At 45.3% G+C, this 18902-nt stretch overlaps 1 protein-coding gene across 1 annotated transcript in view; it reads left to right on the top strand.

Annotated features, from left to right (window-relative positions):
- The first annotated feature begins 1567 nt into the window (after positions 1-1567).
- Positions 1568-18902, top strand: part of slc35f6 (solute carrier family 35 member F6) — a 43236-nt gene continuing 25901 nt past the window's right edge. Inside the window, exon 1 of the mRNA XM_043685142.2 lies at positions 1568-1709. Coding sequence (XP_043541077.1) covers positions 1633-1709 — 77 coding nt within the window. The 5' untranslated portion in view covers positions 1568-1632. The remainder of the gene's footprint in view (positions 1710-18902) is intronic.

Genomic DNA, 18902 nt, shown 5'->3' with positions numbered 1-18902 from the left:
GCTGAAGACAAGTGTAAGGTATGTGGTGGAATGCTTTTCATTTGTATTGGTGAGTACAGATTGAACAACACATCGTCCAGGGCAAAGTGGTCAATTTGATTGGCAACCCATTACTATCCTAAATATTCTCTCTCTCCATCATTGGCACACCATGAATGCAAGATGTACCATCTACAAGATATTCTGCAGCAATTCACCAAGGCTCCTATCATAGTGCCTTTCAATCCCACAACCTCCACCGGCTAGATGGTTAATGGTAGCAGGTATAAGACCCCCCTCCTCCCCTTCACCCCTACCCCACCTTGTGCCCCAGAAATACATTAACATTTCTTCCTTATCACTGGGTCAAAGCCTTCGACTCCCTGCCTAACAACACTGCAGAAGTACCTTCAAGGAACAGACTGCTTTGGTTCCCTTGAGAAGGTGGCTTGGACGATAATTACTGGCATGCCAGTAATGCTATTAATACATTAAAAAATGCAAGTTACTGAATTGTTTTTGGCAGGAAAATAATTGTGCAAGTGTTTAATATAATTGATTTTTCTATTTAATGTTGGAACACAAATAATCATGTTCAAAAAAACCAATGGCATTAGCGATTTGCTGAAGATTGACCACCTCTTCTACGGTTCTCACTTTCATTTATATTGTTTTAGTTTCTTAAATTAGTATGTTTTGAGTCTAATCATCCACTGGTTAAATCTTGCTTCAGTGATAGTGCACAATATTGCTTGGCTTTCATTATAGTGAAAGACTAATATAGATAAAACGCATTTTTTCAGTAAGGTTGAAAAAATGAAAAATAAACTGCAAGCAGGAAACAATGATGTGCTGAGGCATTGTGCTGTAAGCAGTTCTACAAAGTCTTTGACCTCTGAAAACAAGGTTTTTTTTTAAAGCTACGGATTGAATGAAAGCCCTGTGTTTAGTCATCCATTAGTGAAATAATGTAACTGCTGCAGTATAATTACTACTCATCAATGTAATGGTTAAGATTAGATTTAAATTGGGGGTGTCCCTCAACCGCTACGAACATTATGTAACAAGGTTCTCTATCTGTGAGTAATTTCAAATATAATGTTGTCAGATTACTCCCTTACTTGGAAGAAGACTGAAATACATTGGGCAGCCCATTTGTTGCCTTAACTACTGTCAACATCATGGAATTACGGAATCATAGAATCAGAATCATAGGATGATATCAGGAGGCCAGTTATCCCATCATGTCTGTGTTATTGGTTTCAATATGCTGTCCAGTTATTCCCACTGTCTCCATAATCTCACATTATCTCCCTTTGGTTAGACATATATTCATCCAAAATGATGTTAAGAGTGAGATCAATAGTCAAAAGTAAACCCCCTGTAAAAGCCTATTTGCTCATATTTTATGGTAAAATGTTTTGAAAAGAACTCTGCACCCTCCTCAAACTAAGCAAATCTGACTGGAATGAAATCACCCCTAGTGGTTAAACAGTGAATAGCCCACAAGCTTCATCTTTGCTGTTCTGAGTGTCAAACTCTCAGCTGACTGCAGCATGTGATTTCTGGTTCCTCGATCACGAGGGAAGGAAAGGGTGTTCCCTATAAAAGCCACTGAGACTTTATGTAGAATTGATACATTTCTGGTTATTCATGGCGTGGACCAAGTATCAGATTTGCCTGGCAGTGATGATGCTGATCACAGGGTCTATCAATACGCTGTCGGCTAAGTAAGTAACAAAATGTATCATTTTACACGGAACAGCTCTCCAAGAGCCGAGCTGTAAGTTACGAGCTCTCTTGCCTTTTTCCTCTCCCTCTCTTTCAGCAGATCACTGCAATTACAGGGTTTTATCATTCACACCCGGGAATTGCATTCTCTAATCCTGTTCGGGTTTGAAATTCGTCAATTCCTAATCCCTTCGCATTCAGCAGCGGTGGGTCAAGGGTGTAGGCTAAATAGCTAAACGCTAAGTTAAAGCCGGTGATTCATAAAGTTCTGTGCGGTGGATCCCATTTTTATTTGTAGTCCCTCTTTTCATGTTTTAAGCAGACTTTCTGCATCCAGCTAACGTGAAGGACTGCAAATCCCAGGCTGCAGTGCAGTCTGCACTAACAGGAAGCACAAGGTTAACACTAAACTGGAATGTAGATATGTTTGCATCCATTAGGAGACACATGGCGTGGGCCCACTTCTGGAGCATCTGGGACTTGAACTTGCCCCTTCTGGCCAAGAGAGGTTGCCACAATACCACTTGTGAAAAAGTGTGAACTAATAAGTTAAAAACTGAGCAGTGGATGCTCTAAATCAAACAAAAATAGAAATTGTTGGAAAAGCTCAGCAGATCTGGATGGAGAGAAATCAGTGTTAATGTTTTGGGTTGAGTGACCCTCCTGCGAACTGACTTCTGTCCATAGATGCTGCTAGAGCTAATGGTCTTTTCAGCAATTTGTCAACAACACTTAATTAACACCCAAAGTTTCTCCCTACATAGGGAGACAACAGTGGGTCTCCAACCTGTTTTTTTTGTCTTGCTGACAGTCTTAGGCACCTAAAGTAGAAGGTAGCTATAATCATGATGTAGATCACTGAGATCCAGTGCCATGATTAAATTAGTGATCTGTAAGGTTTGTTGGTGTACTTAGGACATGCAGTACCATGTTAAGTCATTACTATGAGTGATTATTTAGAATAAATAGCCTTCTGTTCCTCTGAAGTGCACACTGTCCTCCCCCACCAAAAGAATCCATACTCCAATCAGATCATAAGGCTTCCCCTCATGAGAGGTGACTGGTGATTTAACACTGCCCCCCCTCCCCCTCCCTGCTGTGGGCAGGAGGAGAGATTGAGTCCTTTTGAGGTATGTTTGGCTGGTCATGCATGAATATTTAGTGTTTTATTTGTTTTCCTTTAGGGTGGAAAGGTTTGCAACATTACCAGGGTCCACTTCAAAAACCTAGCAACTGATCAGTTTCCCCCTGATTTTGGGGATCAGGGGTCTGAAACTTTTTTATTGGGGTGGTTGAAATGATTGTGGTGCTTCTGCTCTTGAATTCTTATCTCCTGGTGAGACCCATGTAACTAACTTAAACAAAAGTAGTGATGTCTCTTTAAAACTAAGTTTTTGGTTTTCTATTTGCTCATTTAGAGCAAAATTGTATCAATCTGTACATGTAATCAAGTCTAGATATGTAACAATCTCTCAACACCAGGTTATAGTCCAACAGGTTTAATTGGAAGCAGTTTTCGGAGCACTGCTACTTCAGGTGGTTGTGGAGGACACCTTTGCAATACACAGAATTTATAGCTGAAAATGTGTTGTTGGAAAAGTGCAGCAGGTCAGGCAGCATCCAAGGAACAGGAGAATTGATGTTTCGGGCATAAGCCCTTCCGGCTTGGGTGCTGCCTGACCTGCTGCGCTTTTCCAGCAACACTTTCAGCTCTGATCTGCAGCCCTCACTTTCTTGCTCAGAATTTATAGCAAAAGTTTAATGTGATGTAACTGAAGTTATACACTGAAAAATGTTGTCTGAGTCTTTCATATGTTTGAATACCATGATAGTTTCACTAATTTCATATGTAAATCTCTTAACTTTCTCCAGTTGCATTCTCAGGTTAACTGCAACATTTGATGTTAGCTAGACAACATATCAAGTCTAGTCTGATACAGTCTTAATAGTGCTCTCTACCAATAAAGTAAGACTTGCCTGCTCTTCTACTGTCATTGTATCAAAGAGGGTAGGGGTAGGTTTCTTCCTATCTGAGCCACTCAAAATTATGTATTTCAATAATGTGTCTCTTCAGCCTCCCCTTCTGAGGGAAAACTACTAAGTCTATCTGATCATCTCATAACCAAAGTTATGGTGAATCTCCTCTGCACCCTTTTGGTGCAATCACATCCCTCCTATCATGTGGATTCCAGAACTGAACACAAGATTTATAGTTGTGGTCTAACCAATGTTTGAGTTTCATTATCTCTTCCCTGCTTGTAAACTGCCTTTCCTTTTTTAATAAAGGTAATACCCCATATGCTGCCTTGGAGTTCAGACTTCACCTAAAATTCTACAACTAGAAAAATTCTCGTTTGTTAGCTTCTGTAGAGAAACTCTGTTGATATTGAGTCCAACTCAATTACTTTGAAGTGTTAACTTTCTACTTTCATAGATGCTGCCAGTCTTGCAGTGTTTATCCAGCACTATGTATTTCTGCTTTTCATCATCTGTAGTACTTGGGTTTTATTCATACTGCATTCCCCCTACAATAAAAGCCATTTGATTTTTTCTTTAACTTTCTGTACCTGTGATTCATGTATAAGGGGGCATCCCTCTGCATCACAGCAGTAATACAATGCTTTTCTAATCTCTGCCAAAGTTGATGACATTGCATTTTATCACATGATGTTTCATCTGGTTACTTTCCCATTCACTTAAACCCATCTGTTTCCCTTTGTGGATTCTATCACTATTGTATGAAAACTTGGATATAATGAAAGGTCCCTTTTAATCAAATTATTAGTAGCAATTCAGAATTAGTTGAGGTCCCAGCATGATCCCTGTAGTTCCAGTTTGTCAAAATGAATAAGGCTCCTTTAATTCTAGTTGGTTTTATTTCAATCCTCTATCCATACTAGATCACTCTATTCCACAAAATAGAATACATGAAGTGTAGAATTTTAAATTTTGCAAATCTAAAGATGTTACACTTACTGCTGTTCTCCACCCCCCCCCCCCCCCCCACCTCCTATCCTGGCCAATCCACCCTTCGTTGCATCCTCAAACAACACTATTTCCAGAGTCACAGGTAGATAGGATAGTGAATGAGGAGTTTGGTATGCTTTCCTTTATTGGTCACTGTATTGAGTACAGGAGTTGGGAGGTCACTTTGCAGCTGTACAGGACATTGGTTAGTCCACTGTTGGAATATTGCTTGCAATTCTGGTCTCTTTCCTATCGGAAAGATGAGGTGACCCTTTGAAAGAGTTCAGAAAAGATTTACAAGGATGTTGCTGGGGTTGGAGGACTTGGACTATAGAAGAGGCTGAACAGGCTGGGGCTGTTTTCCCTGGAGTTTCCCTTACAAAATCATGAGGGACATGGTTAGGATAAATAGTCTTTCTCCTGGGGTGGGGAGTCCAGAACTGAAGGGCATAAAGTTTAGGGTGAGGGGGAAGATGAGGCCTATGGGGCAACTTTTTCCAGAGGGTGGTATGTTTATGGAATGAGCTGCCAGAGGAAGTAGATGCTGGTACAATTTCACCATTGAAAAGGCATTTGGATGAGTATATGAATAGGAAGGGTTTGGAAGGATATGGACCAAGTGCTGAAAGGTGGGACTAGATTGGGTTGGGATACCTGGACTGAAGGGTCTGTTTCCATGCTGTACATCTGACTGTCAGTGATTTTGTTGTCTCTGCCTAAGCAGAATACTTGAGATAGAAGTCTCACTTCAAAAACATTGAAATTAAATTGATTAGCCTGATCCTTTTTCAAATAATTAGGCTGATTTTTTTTTATCCCCACTCTAATGGGACTTCCTGGAATTCGTGTAGTTTCTGAAAGTCACCACAAATGCTTGGCACTTTCTGTAGCCACTTGCTTTAAAACACAGGGCATCAAGTCAAACTTGTCAATCTCTTATCGTTGTTTTCTCAGCACTTTTCCCATGATTTGCTTTAGTTCCTAACTCTTCACTTCTATTGTGAAGACAAAAATTGTTTCCCCTCCACTTTCCTGAATAGGCTGGTACAATTCATTCATCTATAATGAGATGGTTGCATTTTTGTGTAATCCCACATTATTGAAAACTTAAGAAACAACACTTAATGTTGGCATGCTTTAGAAACAGTGTCCCCAATTTGTCAATTGTTAGTGAATTTGTTAATGAAATCTGCATTGTAACAGAACAACCTGTGATGAATCTGTTCCTCTTACAAGGTTACCATGCTCTTGAGTTTTTTCAGAAGGGGGTAATTGGCCAGGCTCCAACTAGGCTGGATTTGAAAGGTTTATTGGGCCCTCTTTTGTTCTCCCATCTTGAGCACAAACTGTACAATCAAAGGGGAGCGGCCAGCTAGCTGTGTAGCTAGCCTTCATTTAGGTTAGTTTTGATTCAGTTCAGCAGCAGTATGCCTGAAAGATTGCTCGGGCAGTACAGCTCTGTCCTCCAGTCAAGCCTGTAAGTGTTTTTCACTTTTACTGTGTGCTAAGATGTTGTGACTGTTCCAAGTATTTTTGAAACAGCATCATTTAAGTCCAGATTCTGGGCTTTTAGAAGTTATTTGATTATTCTCTTTTCTGTTCATTTCATTCCATAATTTTGTAAGTAAATTGTTTGTTTAACTTGGCAGTCGGACTGGCTAATTCACCCCAGGACCTGAAACAAATAGGTACAGTCTGGGCGACCTGCTTAATGTTCTGAGGGGTCAGGCCAGGTCCATAACACCTGTAATTGAATGCTTGGGATTTGACTTTTTTGTGAATAGGAAGTAGTATAGTGAAAATTCTACTTGAAATGATGCCTGTAGTTGTATTGGAATAGCTTGGCTAGATTGTGTTCATTTTTGCAGCTTAGTAAGGACTTCAGTAAGGTGTTTAACAAGATTCCCCATGGGATACTTGTTAGCAAGGTGAATCTCATGGAATACAGGGAGAAATAGACATTTGGATACTGAACTGGCTCAAAGGTAAAGGGGGTGGTGGACAGTTGTGTTTCAGATGAGGGGCCTGCAACCAGTACTGTCACAAGGGTTGGTGCTGGGTCCACTGCTTTTCACTTATACTCACATCCAAATTGTTTATACAAGTATAGTTAAGTTTTCAGATGACTCAAATTGGAGGTGTAGTGGACAGTGAAGTTACTTCCAATTACAACAGGATCTCTATCAGATTGGCCAGTGGGCTGAGAAGTGGCAGATGGAATTTAATTTAAATGTGAGGTATTGCATTTTGGGAAAACACATTTGAGCAGGACTTGTACACTTAACGGTAAGGTCCTTGGGAGTGTTGTTGAACAAAGACCTTGGAGTGCAGGTTCATAGCTCCTTGAAAGTGGAGTTGCAGGTAGATAGGATAGTGAAGAAGGCATTTGGTATGCTTTCCTTTATTGGCAAGAGTACAGGAGTTGGGAGGTCACATTGGCTATATAGGACATTGGTTGGTCACTACTTTTAAGTGTGCCATTCTGGTCTCTTTCCCATCAAAGGATGTTGTGAAACTTGTAAGGGTTCAGAAGATTTAAGGATGTTGCCAGGGTTGAAGGATTTGAGATAGGGAGAGGTTGAATAGACTCTGACTATTTTCCCTGAAGTGTCAGAGGCTGAGAGGTGACATAGCTTTATAAAAGCATGAGGGGCAATGATAGGATAAATACAGTCTTCCCCCTGGGGTGGGAGAGTCCAGAACTAGAGGGCATAGGTCTCCTCTTCCCTCACCCTAAATCTAAGGGGCAACTCTTCCATGCAGAAGGTGATACATGTATGAAATGAACTGCCAGAAGAAGTGGAGGCTGGTACAACTGCAACACTTTAAGAGGCATGTGGATGGGGAAATGAAGAATAGGAAGGGTTTGGAGGGATATGGGCCAGGTGCTGGCAGGTGGGACTGATTGGTTTGGGATATCTAGTTGACTTGGACAAAAGGGTCTGTTTCCATGCTGTGCATCTGACTCTATGGATATGACCTTGCAAGGCTGTAGCCTTGGATAAATCTGGGGTGCTTTCATTCTTGTGTAAATTGAGCTGCTTTGGCTGAGCTGCTGGAAAAGCACAGGTCAGGCAGCATCTGAGGAGCAGGAGAATCAATATTTTGGGAATAAGCCCCTGATGAAGGGCTTATGCCTGAGTATGCTGCCTGACCTGTGCTCTTCCAGCATCTGCAGTCCCTACTTTCACTGAAGTCTGGCTTTGTGGTGATGGAGTCATAAGGAGGCAGAGATGGATCACTTGCTCCCCAGGTGTGGTGAAAGGTTTAAAATTGTGTCCCAATACATGTGTGAATCTAACCGAAAATGGAAGGTGTTGCTTAGTCCCGTGTGAATCTTCTTATCTGTATGTGACCAGAATGGAATGTGTTTTTCAGCCTTGCTCTGCTGTTCACATGAATGTTTAGATCTCAAAGAGTATATCAGCTGGAAAAGTCTCCAGTTCGGTAGAGTCTGCTCCGGGGTTGCGTTTAACCGCCGAGCGTGGGTTGTTGGCAACCGCTCTACGAGAACTGACGGCTCCCAGTTCCGGTAACACGTAGTGTGAGTATAAAGCAGACCCGTTGTAAGTACGAGACCTGGTTGTGGCAACGCTGCGGGGAATAAAACACTTATATTCTAGCAGACTCGCCTCTTGGCTGTTTGTTCTGTGTCAGACTACTTTCCTGCGAGCCTGGTCCTTGACCTTGAGAATTTTTTAAAACATTTTGGCGTAGTCGGCAGGATCAATCGCAATTGAGGAAAGATTTTGATACAGAACAATGTTTTGGAAAAAGGCTAAGAAACCAGAGGAACAAACTGTGGAGGTCCCGACTGTCCCGGGATGGCATGGACCGTGGCATGGCGTGGCAGTTTGTTTGAGAAATGGTGGGGGGCGACCGGAGAACTGGGAGGCCGAGGGCGTAGGAACCCCAGGGTCGCTGCTGTCCACCCTTGAGAGGATCCCAGTCCTGCCGAAGAACCCCTTGCCTGGGGTACAGCGGAGGATGTGGGCCTGTGCGGCGGCTTGTAGACAACAGTCAGACAAGCGCCAAAAAGCTGAAGCAGAATTAGCCCTCCTGAAACATGAGCAGGGACTCAGTTCGGGAGATGCCTCTATGTTGAGGCAGGAAATTATGAAGTTAAAAGCTGAATTGACAGCATTAACTGAACTAGCAGGACGAACTATTATGTATCTGTCTGCTAAGAAACGGAAAGAGAAAAGGAAGGTCCCTCGAACCCCGGACCCAGTACAAGTACGGGCGTTTGTAGCCCAGTTAAATAACGGGGATCGGTGGGATATCGATCATTGGGATGGGAACATTTGGGGAGATTCAGATGATCAGTACGAAGAGGACCCACCCGTACTCCAAGCTAAACCAGTGGTTAGGAGAAAGCAGGTTCAGAGACGTCTCCCAGTGCAACGGGAGGTAATGTTAGATGAGGAAGGAAACCCTATACGGAATGAACAAGGGGAGGCAATTATGCATGAATTACCGCGGGCTCAGCCTCCTGCAGAATTCTCTGAATTAACGGAAGACTTCACTACCGATGAGGTGCTGTTTATCACCCAGAAAACCCGACGTAATCCTGGGGAGCCGTTAGAGCTATGGCTAATTCGGCTCCTCGAGGAAGGGGGGCAACAAGTGCAGGTAGACTATCAGGATGCTCCCAAGTTTGGTGGATTAGCAAAGGATGCTGCCATAGACCTGGGGTACCGCAGACAAGCCAAGGATATGGTAATAGATCGCAGTATGGGGACCTTATTTGGGATGTATGCCAGGGCAGTGGCCGAACAGTATCCCTTCCCGTCCGATTGGCCCCCCTTGGAAGGAACTTGGACAACAATTAAGGAAGGGGTTCAGAGGCTAACCCGTTTGTGTGTGCGGGATGCCCTGTTGCTGGGAGTGCTGGACGAGGTAGATAACACAAATGTTAGTAGACAGACTAGAGACCACCTAGTGAAGACTGCCCCCCCCCCCCCCCCATTATAAACCACTGTTATTAACCATAATGTTGAGTGGACGGGGAGAAACCCTAAGAGATGCCCGTAGTATGATGAGGGAGATGGGTGGTTTGGGGGATTGGGGACCCACAACCCGTGCTTCTCAGGGGGGCACGGAGGGGCGTCGCCCTGAGGCTCAGGCAGGGGGAAAAGTAAACCCTAATCAAGGAAGTAACCAAGGCCCCTCACGGCGTGCTTTGTGGCAAGCTTTGATACGGGCGCAGGTCCCAGCATCGGAGATTGATGGCCTACCTACACCGGAATTAAAAGACTTATGCAGACAAAAGGGACTGAAGGTGTCCCGGGTAGAGACGGAGTCCCGACCCACTATGGAAGACCTAGTGGAATTACTAACACAAAAATGTCAGACACGGGGTCCGGTTGTTAATGAGCCTCGAAGGGGTAGAACTTCCACTTCCCAGCGGTGGGAATCCTCGGAGGACGAGGAGGAGGTACGGCCTCCCCTCTGAGAGTGTTATAAAGTGGATAGGCGTGGCTGGAAACCTAGTAAGAAAGGCAAGAACAAAGAAGGGCAAGGCAAACGTCTTTACCCAGTGCTGTCTGGGGAAGATGAATGGGAGGAACAATAGGAATCGGGCCAAGCCCCAAGGGTTTGCCCACGAACGAGCCAATGGTCAGCAGACGACATTCGACCTAATGTATCATTGACTATCTATTGGCGCAAATCCGTCCAAACCGTTATGGCTCTAGTGGACACAGGGGCGGAGGCCACCTTAATCTATGGGACGCCCCATAAGTTTAAAGGAACCCCAGTCACGCTGGTTGGGCTGGGAGGTAATCTGATTGAAGGAAAAACAGTACAATTGCCCCTAAAGATAGGTACAATGCCCATTAAAACTTATTCAATTATCATTACACCAGTTAGAGAATGGATCCTGGGAATGGACATTCTGGCCGGTTTAACACTTCACCTCCAACAAGGGAAGTTTGAATTTGGAATCACGAAAATGGCTTTGCGCTGTAGGACTGTTAGTGGGAAAGGTTAAAATGGACCCCTTCCCCATCCCGATCGCCGATCGCGTAATAAGTCTTAGACAGTATAGGATTCCCGGCGGACATAAAGAAATATCCGCCACAATTAAGGATTATTTGGAAGCGGGAGTGCTTAGGACATGCACCACGGCGTGGAATAACCCCTTATGGCCCGTACATAAAGCCGATGGGTCATGGCGGATGACGGTAGATTATCGGCAACTAAACCGTCACACTCCGGCCTTGACGGCAGCGGTCCCGGATGCCGTCACTATTATAGGACGAATCCAACATCATCCAGGGGTGTGGTATGGAGTAATTGATTTGGCTAATGCCTTCTTCACAATTCCTATTCCCGAAGATAGGCAGGAACAGTTCGCATTCACTTGGGAGGGTAGACAATTCACGTTCACGCGATTGCCCCAAGGATATCTGCATAGCCCTACTATCTGCCACCGGATAGTTGCAGAACACTTGGCTGCCTTTAAAGTGCCTGACGAAGTGATGATCTCTCACTATATTGACGATATGATGATACAGGGGACAAGTCAGAAGCAGGTTCAGGAATTGCTGGACCAACTGGTTCAACATATGCGAGGATATGGGTGGGAGATCAACCCAGCCAAAATCCAGGGTCCCTCACAAACGGTAAAATTCTTAGGAATCGTGTGGAACAAGGGGGAAAGGGAAATCACTGCGAAAGCTAAAAATAAGATTCAGGTCTTTGCCGTCCCTCACACCCAGAAGGACGTGCAGCAATTTATTGAGTTATTCGGATTCTGGAGACAGCATATTCCCCATTTAGGACAAATTTTAAAACCTTTGTATCGAGTTACGAGGAAAAAGGCAGCGTTCGAATGGACGGAGGTCCATCAAACTGCATTTGAAATGGCCAAGCAAGCGATACAGCAAGCTGTATCCTTGGGAAAGATACAGTCAGGACCTGTAGAACTGCAAGTCTCAGCACAGGGGGATTATGCCAATTGGAGCTTATGGCAAAAACAGGGAAGAACCCGTAAGCCATTGGGATTTTGGTCCTGAAAATTACCCCCGGCAGGGGAACGGTATACCCCCTTTGAGAAACAGTTATTAGCATGCTACTGGGGCTTGGTGGAAACCGAAGCCCTGACCATTGGACATGAAGTGATCATGAGAACAGCTATCCCTATTCTTCCGTGGGTACTTAGTGACCCCACTACCCACCGAATAGGAACTGCCCAAGAGAGCAGCATCATTAAATGGAAATGGTATGTGTCGGAGAGAGTGCGGACTGGACAGAAAGGAGTGTCAGTCCTACATGAGCAAGTGGCGGAGGCCCCTGAGGAAGGGGAAAAACGGTTTGAGGTGATTGAATACAAGGAATCACCCGTTAAGATGGGAAAACGGTATGATGAACTGACCCCGGATGAACAAGCCACGGCTTGGTTCGTAGATGGGTCAGCCCAATGGAAAGCAGGACAGCGTAGATGGAAAGCTGCCGCCTTTAACCCAAAACAAGGCACTACCCTAGAAGAATTAGGGGAGGGAAAAAGTAGTCAGTGGGCAGAATTAAAAGCAGTGCATATGGTAGTCATGCAAGCAGGGGTCATGGGAGTTTGTTTGTTCTGACTCGTGGTCAGTGGTTAACGGCATGACACAATGGATGCCAACTTGGCAGGCCAATCAGTGGATGATCCAGAATAGGGAAGTATGGGGTAAACAGTTATGGGAAGATATATGGGAGAAAGCTCCATACCTGGTCATATACATCACCCACGTAGATGCCCATACATCTCGAAATGATGTGGAAGCTCTACATAACCGATATGTGGATGGTATCATCCGAACCATGATTGTGCAAAGGGGCACCTCAGTGGACCTAGCTAGATGGGCACACCTTAAGGCTGGGCACTGGGGAGTGCAAGGAACCTTGCAATGGGCTCGAGACCGAGGAATAGATCTTATGGTAGATGATGTTAAGACTGCAGTAAACCAGTGTGAGCCGTGTCAACATCAGCGGCAGGGAGTGCCCCAACACATGATGGGACATATCCATTGGGGGGATGGTCCGGGACAGAGCTGGCAAATGGACTTTGTGGGTCCCTTACCCTCCTCACAAGGATGTAACCACATATGTACAGCTGTGGACACTATGTCTGGGGTTTTGGTAGCCCATCCCTGTCGTCACAACAATCAACAGGCTACCTTGCGATGTTTAGATTTGATTGAACAATTTTATGGATTGCCCATACAGGTCCAGAGTGACAATGGCTCCCATTTCACAGGAAGGGTGGTAAAGCAGTGGTGTCACAATAACCACGTGGAATGGGTTTATCATGTACCCTATCACCCACAAGCTGCGGGACTTATAGAACGAATGAATGGGCTTCTGAAGTCCTCACTACGAAAAGCAGGAGGTTGCAATGACTTAACAGGTTGGAAGAAGCAACTAATTCGGGTGGTGAAACAAATTAATAACCGCCCATTAGGAAATGGGGTAACACCCTTGAATAGGATGATACGAGTATGTGATACCCCAAAGACTCAGCCTATTAAAATGTGGAAATTCGCTGAGGAAGCTGATATTCCCGTAAGGGCCACGCCGGCTTCGGCTGGACTGGACCTACGAGCACTAACTGCCCAGACTTTGATCCAACAGAAACCTACGGTGATTAAGACCGGATTAGGATTGATTTGTCCCCCTGGAACCTGTGGGCATATCCTCCCGCGGTCGGGACTGTCACTAAAGGGGATTGATGTGATGGCAGGCATAATTGACGCGGACTACCAAGGGGAGTTGGGGGTGGTCCTGGTCAACATCACTGCTGAACCTTACGTGATACAGAAGGGGGACAGAATAGCGCAATTGGTCATTAAGCCATGTAACCTTACAACGGTGGAAGAGACGGGAGCTCCCGTTACAGTTACTGAGCGTGGGACGGGGGGATTTGGGTCTACTGACACTAAGGGGGCCAAGGTATGGGTGCGCCAGACGACCGGCCCCCCCAGGCCGGCCGAAATCATAGCACAGGGGAAGGACAGTCTGGTCACCATTATGTACCCCGGGGACCCGACCTGGGCAAACGTCCCGGCGAACCAGTGCTACTTACGTGAGACCTAAATAATGTAATTGCTATGCACCCGCAGGCTGGCCCTCCGCCTTGAACATGGGGTGGTCATGGGGATTGCGACTCCTATTGGCGATGTTCGCGATCGGATGGCCACTCCAGGGCATCGGTATCACGGCCTGGACGCTGGTACCGGTCGCCCGCCATGAGGTGCGGTGGGAGGCCAGTAGCCAGCGACGGACGCAGGACAATTTTACATGTGAAGCCGGTCAGCAGTGCGTTCTGACTCTCACCAGCGACTGTCAATTGTACACGTGTGCACAGTGCTACATGCACCGGGATGGGGAAAAATATGACATATCGTTCATACCGCCTAATTGCACCCTGGTGGTAAATGCCCAAGTCAAGACGTGTTTGTGGGACTGACGCACCCAGACATGCGGGACAACGGGGACTCATTGGAGCGTCACAGCTTGGGGGGGAAGATCTGTGGCTGCGCAATGCCACCGATATTCGGAATCGTCATCGATTCATGTGGTTAATAATGGTACTGCCCTCGATGAACGCCCCGTCTGAGGCGTTATTAAACCCCACGCGGGGCGGGCCAGCACCGAAGAGGGGTGCCACGGGGGGCGTGCGGTCGCATCGAACACAGTTGGCCCCTATTATGTCAACTTGTCAACAGATGGCCCGGGCGGTACTGCACACTGATGTTCATTGGCGGGTACAGTTGCCCCTCATACCAGAGTGTCATACCAAGAGGCGGCGACGAGCGTGGTACGACACCCCGCTGGGAGGCGCAGGAACTGTTATGGGTATCTCGAATGCCATTGACTCTGAGGTAACCCGTACTAAACTATCTAACACGGGACAGGCCACCTCACAAGGACTAAATACTATTGGAAGGTGGATGCCATCCGTAATGATGACTCAAGGAGAGACAGCTGAAATAATGATACGATCTCTGCAATGGGAACTGGATGTCTGGGGTGCCACTCAGAAACTGTTTGAGAACATTACGGCTCAGTTAAATTGGACTGCCTGTCATATTCAAATGTTGCATGCTCAAATACAGAACGCTTTTTGCGTGTGGTAACATCCCCCAATGTACAAGCGTGGAGGGGAATATGGAATGTATCTGAGAAATTGTGGATGATAACCCATCCAGAACGAACATGGTGTAACGCAACTATGTGTAACGGATACTTTGTTACCATGAATGTAACCCACACTGTTACGGTCTGTCGATATTATGTATTACCAGTGATTACATCTTCTGGATATTATTTTCTGAAGACAAGGGGACAGTGGTTTAGCCCAGATACCAATATTACCTATGATCTGTCCGCTTGTGAACAGACTGATCAGGGGAAAACTTGCCTACTGATGGACAGGTATCGGGACCCTTGCTTGACTAAGGGAACGGCCCTGTGCGAATGGACTGTTGAAACTCCAAGGGACATGATGTGGCAGATTGGGCCACACACGCTCTGTGTGGCTACCAATAATCCACATCCTATGCTTCCCTCAGCACCGTTCTCGGGATGCCTCTCAAATGTCTATCAGTGGCACTGGCAGAATCAGACCTATCTGTTGACCACTTATAGCAGTGCTCGCCACTTTACCAAGGTGCAGTGGAAAGTGCTGATGAATCCTTGGAACATTTCCCTGGATCGGTTTAAGCGAGCATTGGACCGATCCGAGGAGCTTAAGCAGATATTACGAAAGCATCAAACCAATGTCACCAAGGTTACGGTGTCTACCTTTATACATGGACAGGAGGTAGTACATGCTGCCCGTGTAGTGGACGTGGAGTCAGCTCATCATTGGTGGAACATATTGAGTGGTATGTCCTCCACTGCGGGGACATTCCTGTTCCCACCCTTGTCGATCCTGGTAGCGGTCCTGGTGATTTTAACATGCTGTAATGTCCTGACTTGCTTGTATATTTGGCGTGTACGTAGGCGCTTGTTAGAAAGAATACATATGGGCATAATGTAACACATGTATTGGGCCAAGCAGTGGAATGTGGTGAAAGGGTTAAAATTGTGTCCCAATACATGTGTGAATCTAACCGAAAATGGAAGGTGTCGCTTAGTCCCGTGTGAATCTTATTACACACCTTCCCGTGTGAATCTTCTTATCTGTATGTGACCAGAATGGAATGTGTTTTTCAGCCTTGCTCTGCTGTTCACATGAATGTTTAGATCTCAGAGTATATCAGCTGGAAAAGTCTCCAGTTTGGTAGAGTCTGCTCCGGGGTTGCGTTTAACCGCCGAGCGTGGGTTGTTGGCAACCGCTCTACGAGAACTGACGGCTCCCAGTTCCGGTAACACGTAGTGAGTATAAAGCAGACCCGTTGTAAGTACAAGACCTGGTTGTGGCGACGCTGCGGGGAATAAAACACTTATATTCTAGCAGACTCGCCTCTTGGCTGTTTGTTCTGTGTCAGACTACTTTCCTGCGAGCCTGGTCCTTGACCTTGAGAATTTTTTAAAACACCAGGCTGAAGGTGGTTGAACTTGGTGTTGAGGATGGCAATGCCAATGGAGTTTCCTCTTTAATGCCTTCATGAGGGCAGTATTTATTGCCCATCCCTAATTCCCCAAAGGATAGTTGAGTCAACCACACTATGGGTCTAGAGATACTCTTAGGCCAGACCAGCCAAGAATGGTAGTTTCCTTCCCAAAGTAAACCTGATAAGTTTTTCTGACAATTGATGGATTCAATGTCATTAGACTCTGAATTCAATACAAAAAACTAGAATTAAAAGTTCTCCACCTGTTGTGGTGGGATTCAAACCCAGGTTCTCAGACTCACTGGGTTGACAGTCCAGTGGTGATGCCACTAGGCTATCACCAACTCCATGGTTTAATTGGCATCTGCTCTCTACTTCTAAATGTAGTATAGCAACACAAGCTTTGACCTGATCCATTGACTGTGGTATTGCTTTGCTTTCTATAACATGCATGACCTCTATGCAGCTTTGACCTCACCTTTGATATGCCTGGTGCTCCATCCAGCAAGCTGACCTACAATCTTTTCAGTTAGGGCCAGGTCTTTGCTTCATGATTCAAATTTTGGTTGGAGACATACCTAATACAAAAAAATAGGGCTTGCTTGTTGGTTAGTCATTTCAGCTCCAGGAAATCTCTGCAAGAGTGTTTATGTAGTGTCCTCATGCCTTCAGTTGCTTCATGACCCCTTCCCCCCCCCCCCCCCCAATACGGTTGAGTAGAGATGCACACTACAGTCAACACTAGTCATGTCTACTGACATGAATGGTCTATGTGCAAACATAGAAAGATGTAGAGAGTATCTGCATTTGGATAAAATTCATATCTCAAGCCTCAGCCCCCTCCAGCTAGAGGCACTAACCATTGGCCACTGACATTCAGTGGCATCACTATCACAGTATGCCATATCACTAATGTTCTGGGAGTTATGACTGAAAACTGGACTCTTGTCAAAATACTGCATATTCAGGGTTAAAACTGTCAACACTAGGCAGTAATCCAACAGGTTTATTTGGAAGCACTAGCTTTTGGAGCATTGCTCCTTCATCAGTGGTTGTGAAGACAGTGCTCTGGAAGCTAGTGCTTCCAAATAAACCTGTTGGACTATAGCCTAGTGTTGTGATTTTTAACTTTGTACACCCCCAGTCCGATACCAGCATCTCCATCATGCCTCTTCAGGTGCAGATCTGAGGCTAGGAGTTGGCTGTGAATAACTCCTGCTTTTCCCCAGACCCTCCCCATCACTTAAAAGGCACAAGTCAAAAGGATGATGGAATACTTTTCACTTCTGTGGAAGAGTACAGCTCTAACAATATATCTAGGACAAAGCACAAGTATTCATTTGTTTCACCACTTACAGTAGCAGCAGTGTGCCATCTACAAAATGCACTATGGAAAGTTACCAATTTAATACCTTTCAAATCCAAAGTTTCCTTCTAGAAGGACTAGGATATATCACTTGCAATTTCCCCCTTCAAATGCTCTCTAATCTGCCTTGGAGATAGTTGCCACTCCTATTGTTGGATCTAAATCCTGGAATTCCCTTCCAACAGTATCATGCGTCTACCCACACCAAATAAGCAGCAGCAATGTTGTGGTTCTGTTCACCGAGCTGGAATTTGTGTTGCAGATGTTTTGTCCCCTGTCTAGGTGACATCCTCAGTGTTTGGGAACCTCCTGTGAAGCGCTTCTGTGATGTTTCCTCCAGCATTTAGTGATTTTTGTATCTACCGCTTCGGGTTGTCAGTTTCAGCTGCAGTGGCTGGTGTATTGGGTCCAGGTCGATGTGCTTATTGATTGAATCTGTGGATGAGTGCCATGCCTCTAGGCATTCCCTGGCTGTTCTGTTTGGCTTGTCCTATAATAGTAGTGTTGTCCCAGTCAAACTCTTGTTGCTTGTCATCTGCGTGGCTACTAAGGATAGCTGGTCATGTCATTTCACACAACACTACATAGGACAAACAGGAAGACAGCTAACAATCTGCATCCATGAACACCAACTAGCCACAAAACATGACCAGCTATCCTTAGTAGCCACACACTCAGATGACAAGCAACATGAATTCGACTGGGACAACACTACTATTATCGGACAAGCCAAACAGAACAGTCAGGGAATTCCTAGAGGCATGACATTCATCCACAGATTCAATCAATAAGCACATCGACCTGGACCCAATATACCGGCCACTGCAGCGGACAGCTGGAACTGACAACCAGAAGTGGCAGGTACAAATCACTATAAATGCCAGAGAAAACATCACAGTGCTTCACAGGAGGCTCCCAAACAGACTGTCACCTAGATGGGATGAAACGTCTGCAACACAAATTCCCAGCTCGGTGAACAGAACCACAATGAGCACCCAAGCTACAAATATTCTCAACTTTGTAGCAATTCTCAAAAGCAGCTCCTTGTCACTTCCTGAATGTCAGTTTGGGACTGATCATAAATTCCCAGCCAGTGAAGTTGACACTCCAAAAAGGAATAAAAACTCCATAGACTATGGATAGATTAGCTCACCAGATAGGCCATCACAACAAGGACATGCTCTGTGCTTCAGGGTTGGCCAACTTTGAGTTGCCAGATTTGTAGAAATCCCTTGTATTGTGGTACCACACCATGTGACAGATGTATTTTCATGTGTCAAGAGGACTTTTCTCTGGTTAGTCCTTCCTACCAGGAA

The sequence above is a fragment of the Chiloscyllium plagiosum genome, unplaced genomic scaffold (genome assembly GCF_037043375.1).
Source record: "Chiloscyllium plagiosum isolate Xiang-an unplaced genomic scaffold, Cpla_swu_hap1 HiC_scaffold_3, whole genome shotgun sequence".
Taxonomy (NCBI): Eukaryota; Metazoa; Chordata; class Chondrichthyes; order Orectolobiformes; family Hemiscylliidae; genus Chiloscyllium; species Chiloscyllium plagiosum.
This window is presented reverse-complemented; position numbering and strand designations above follow the sequence as displayed.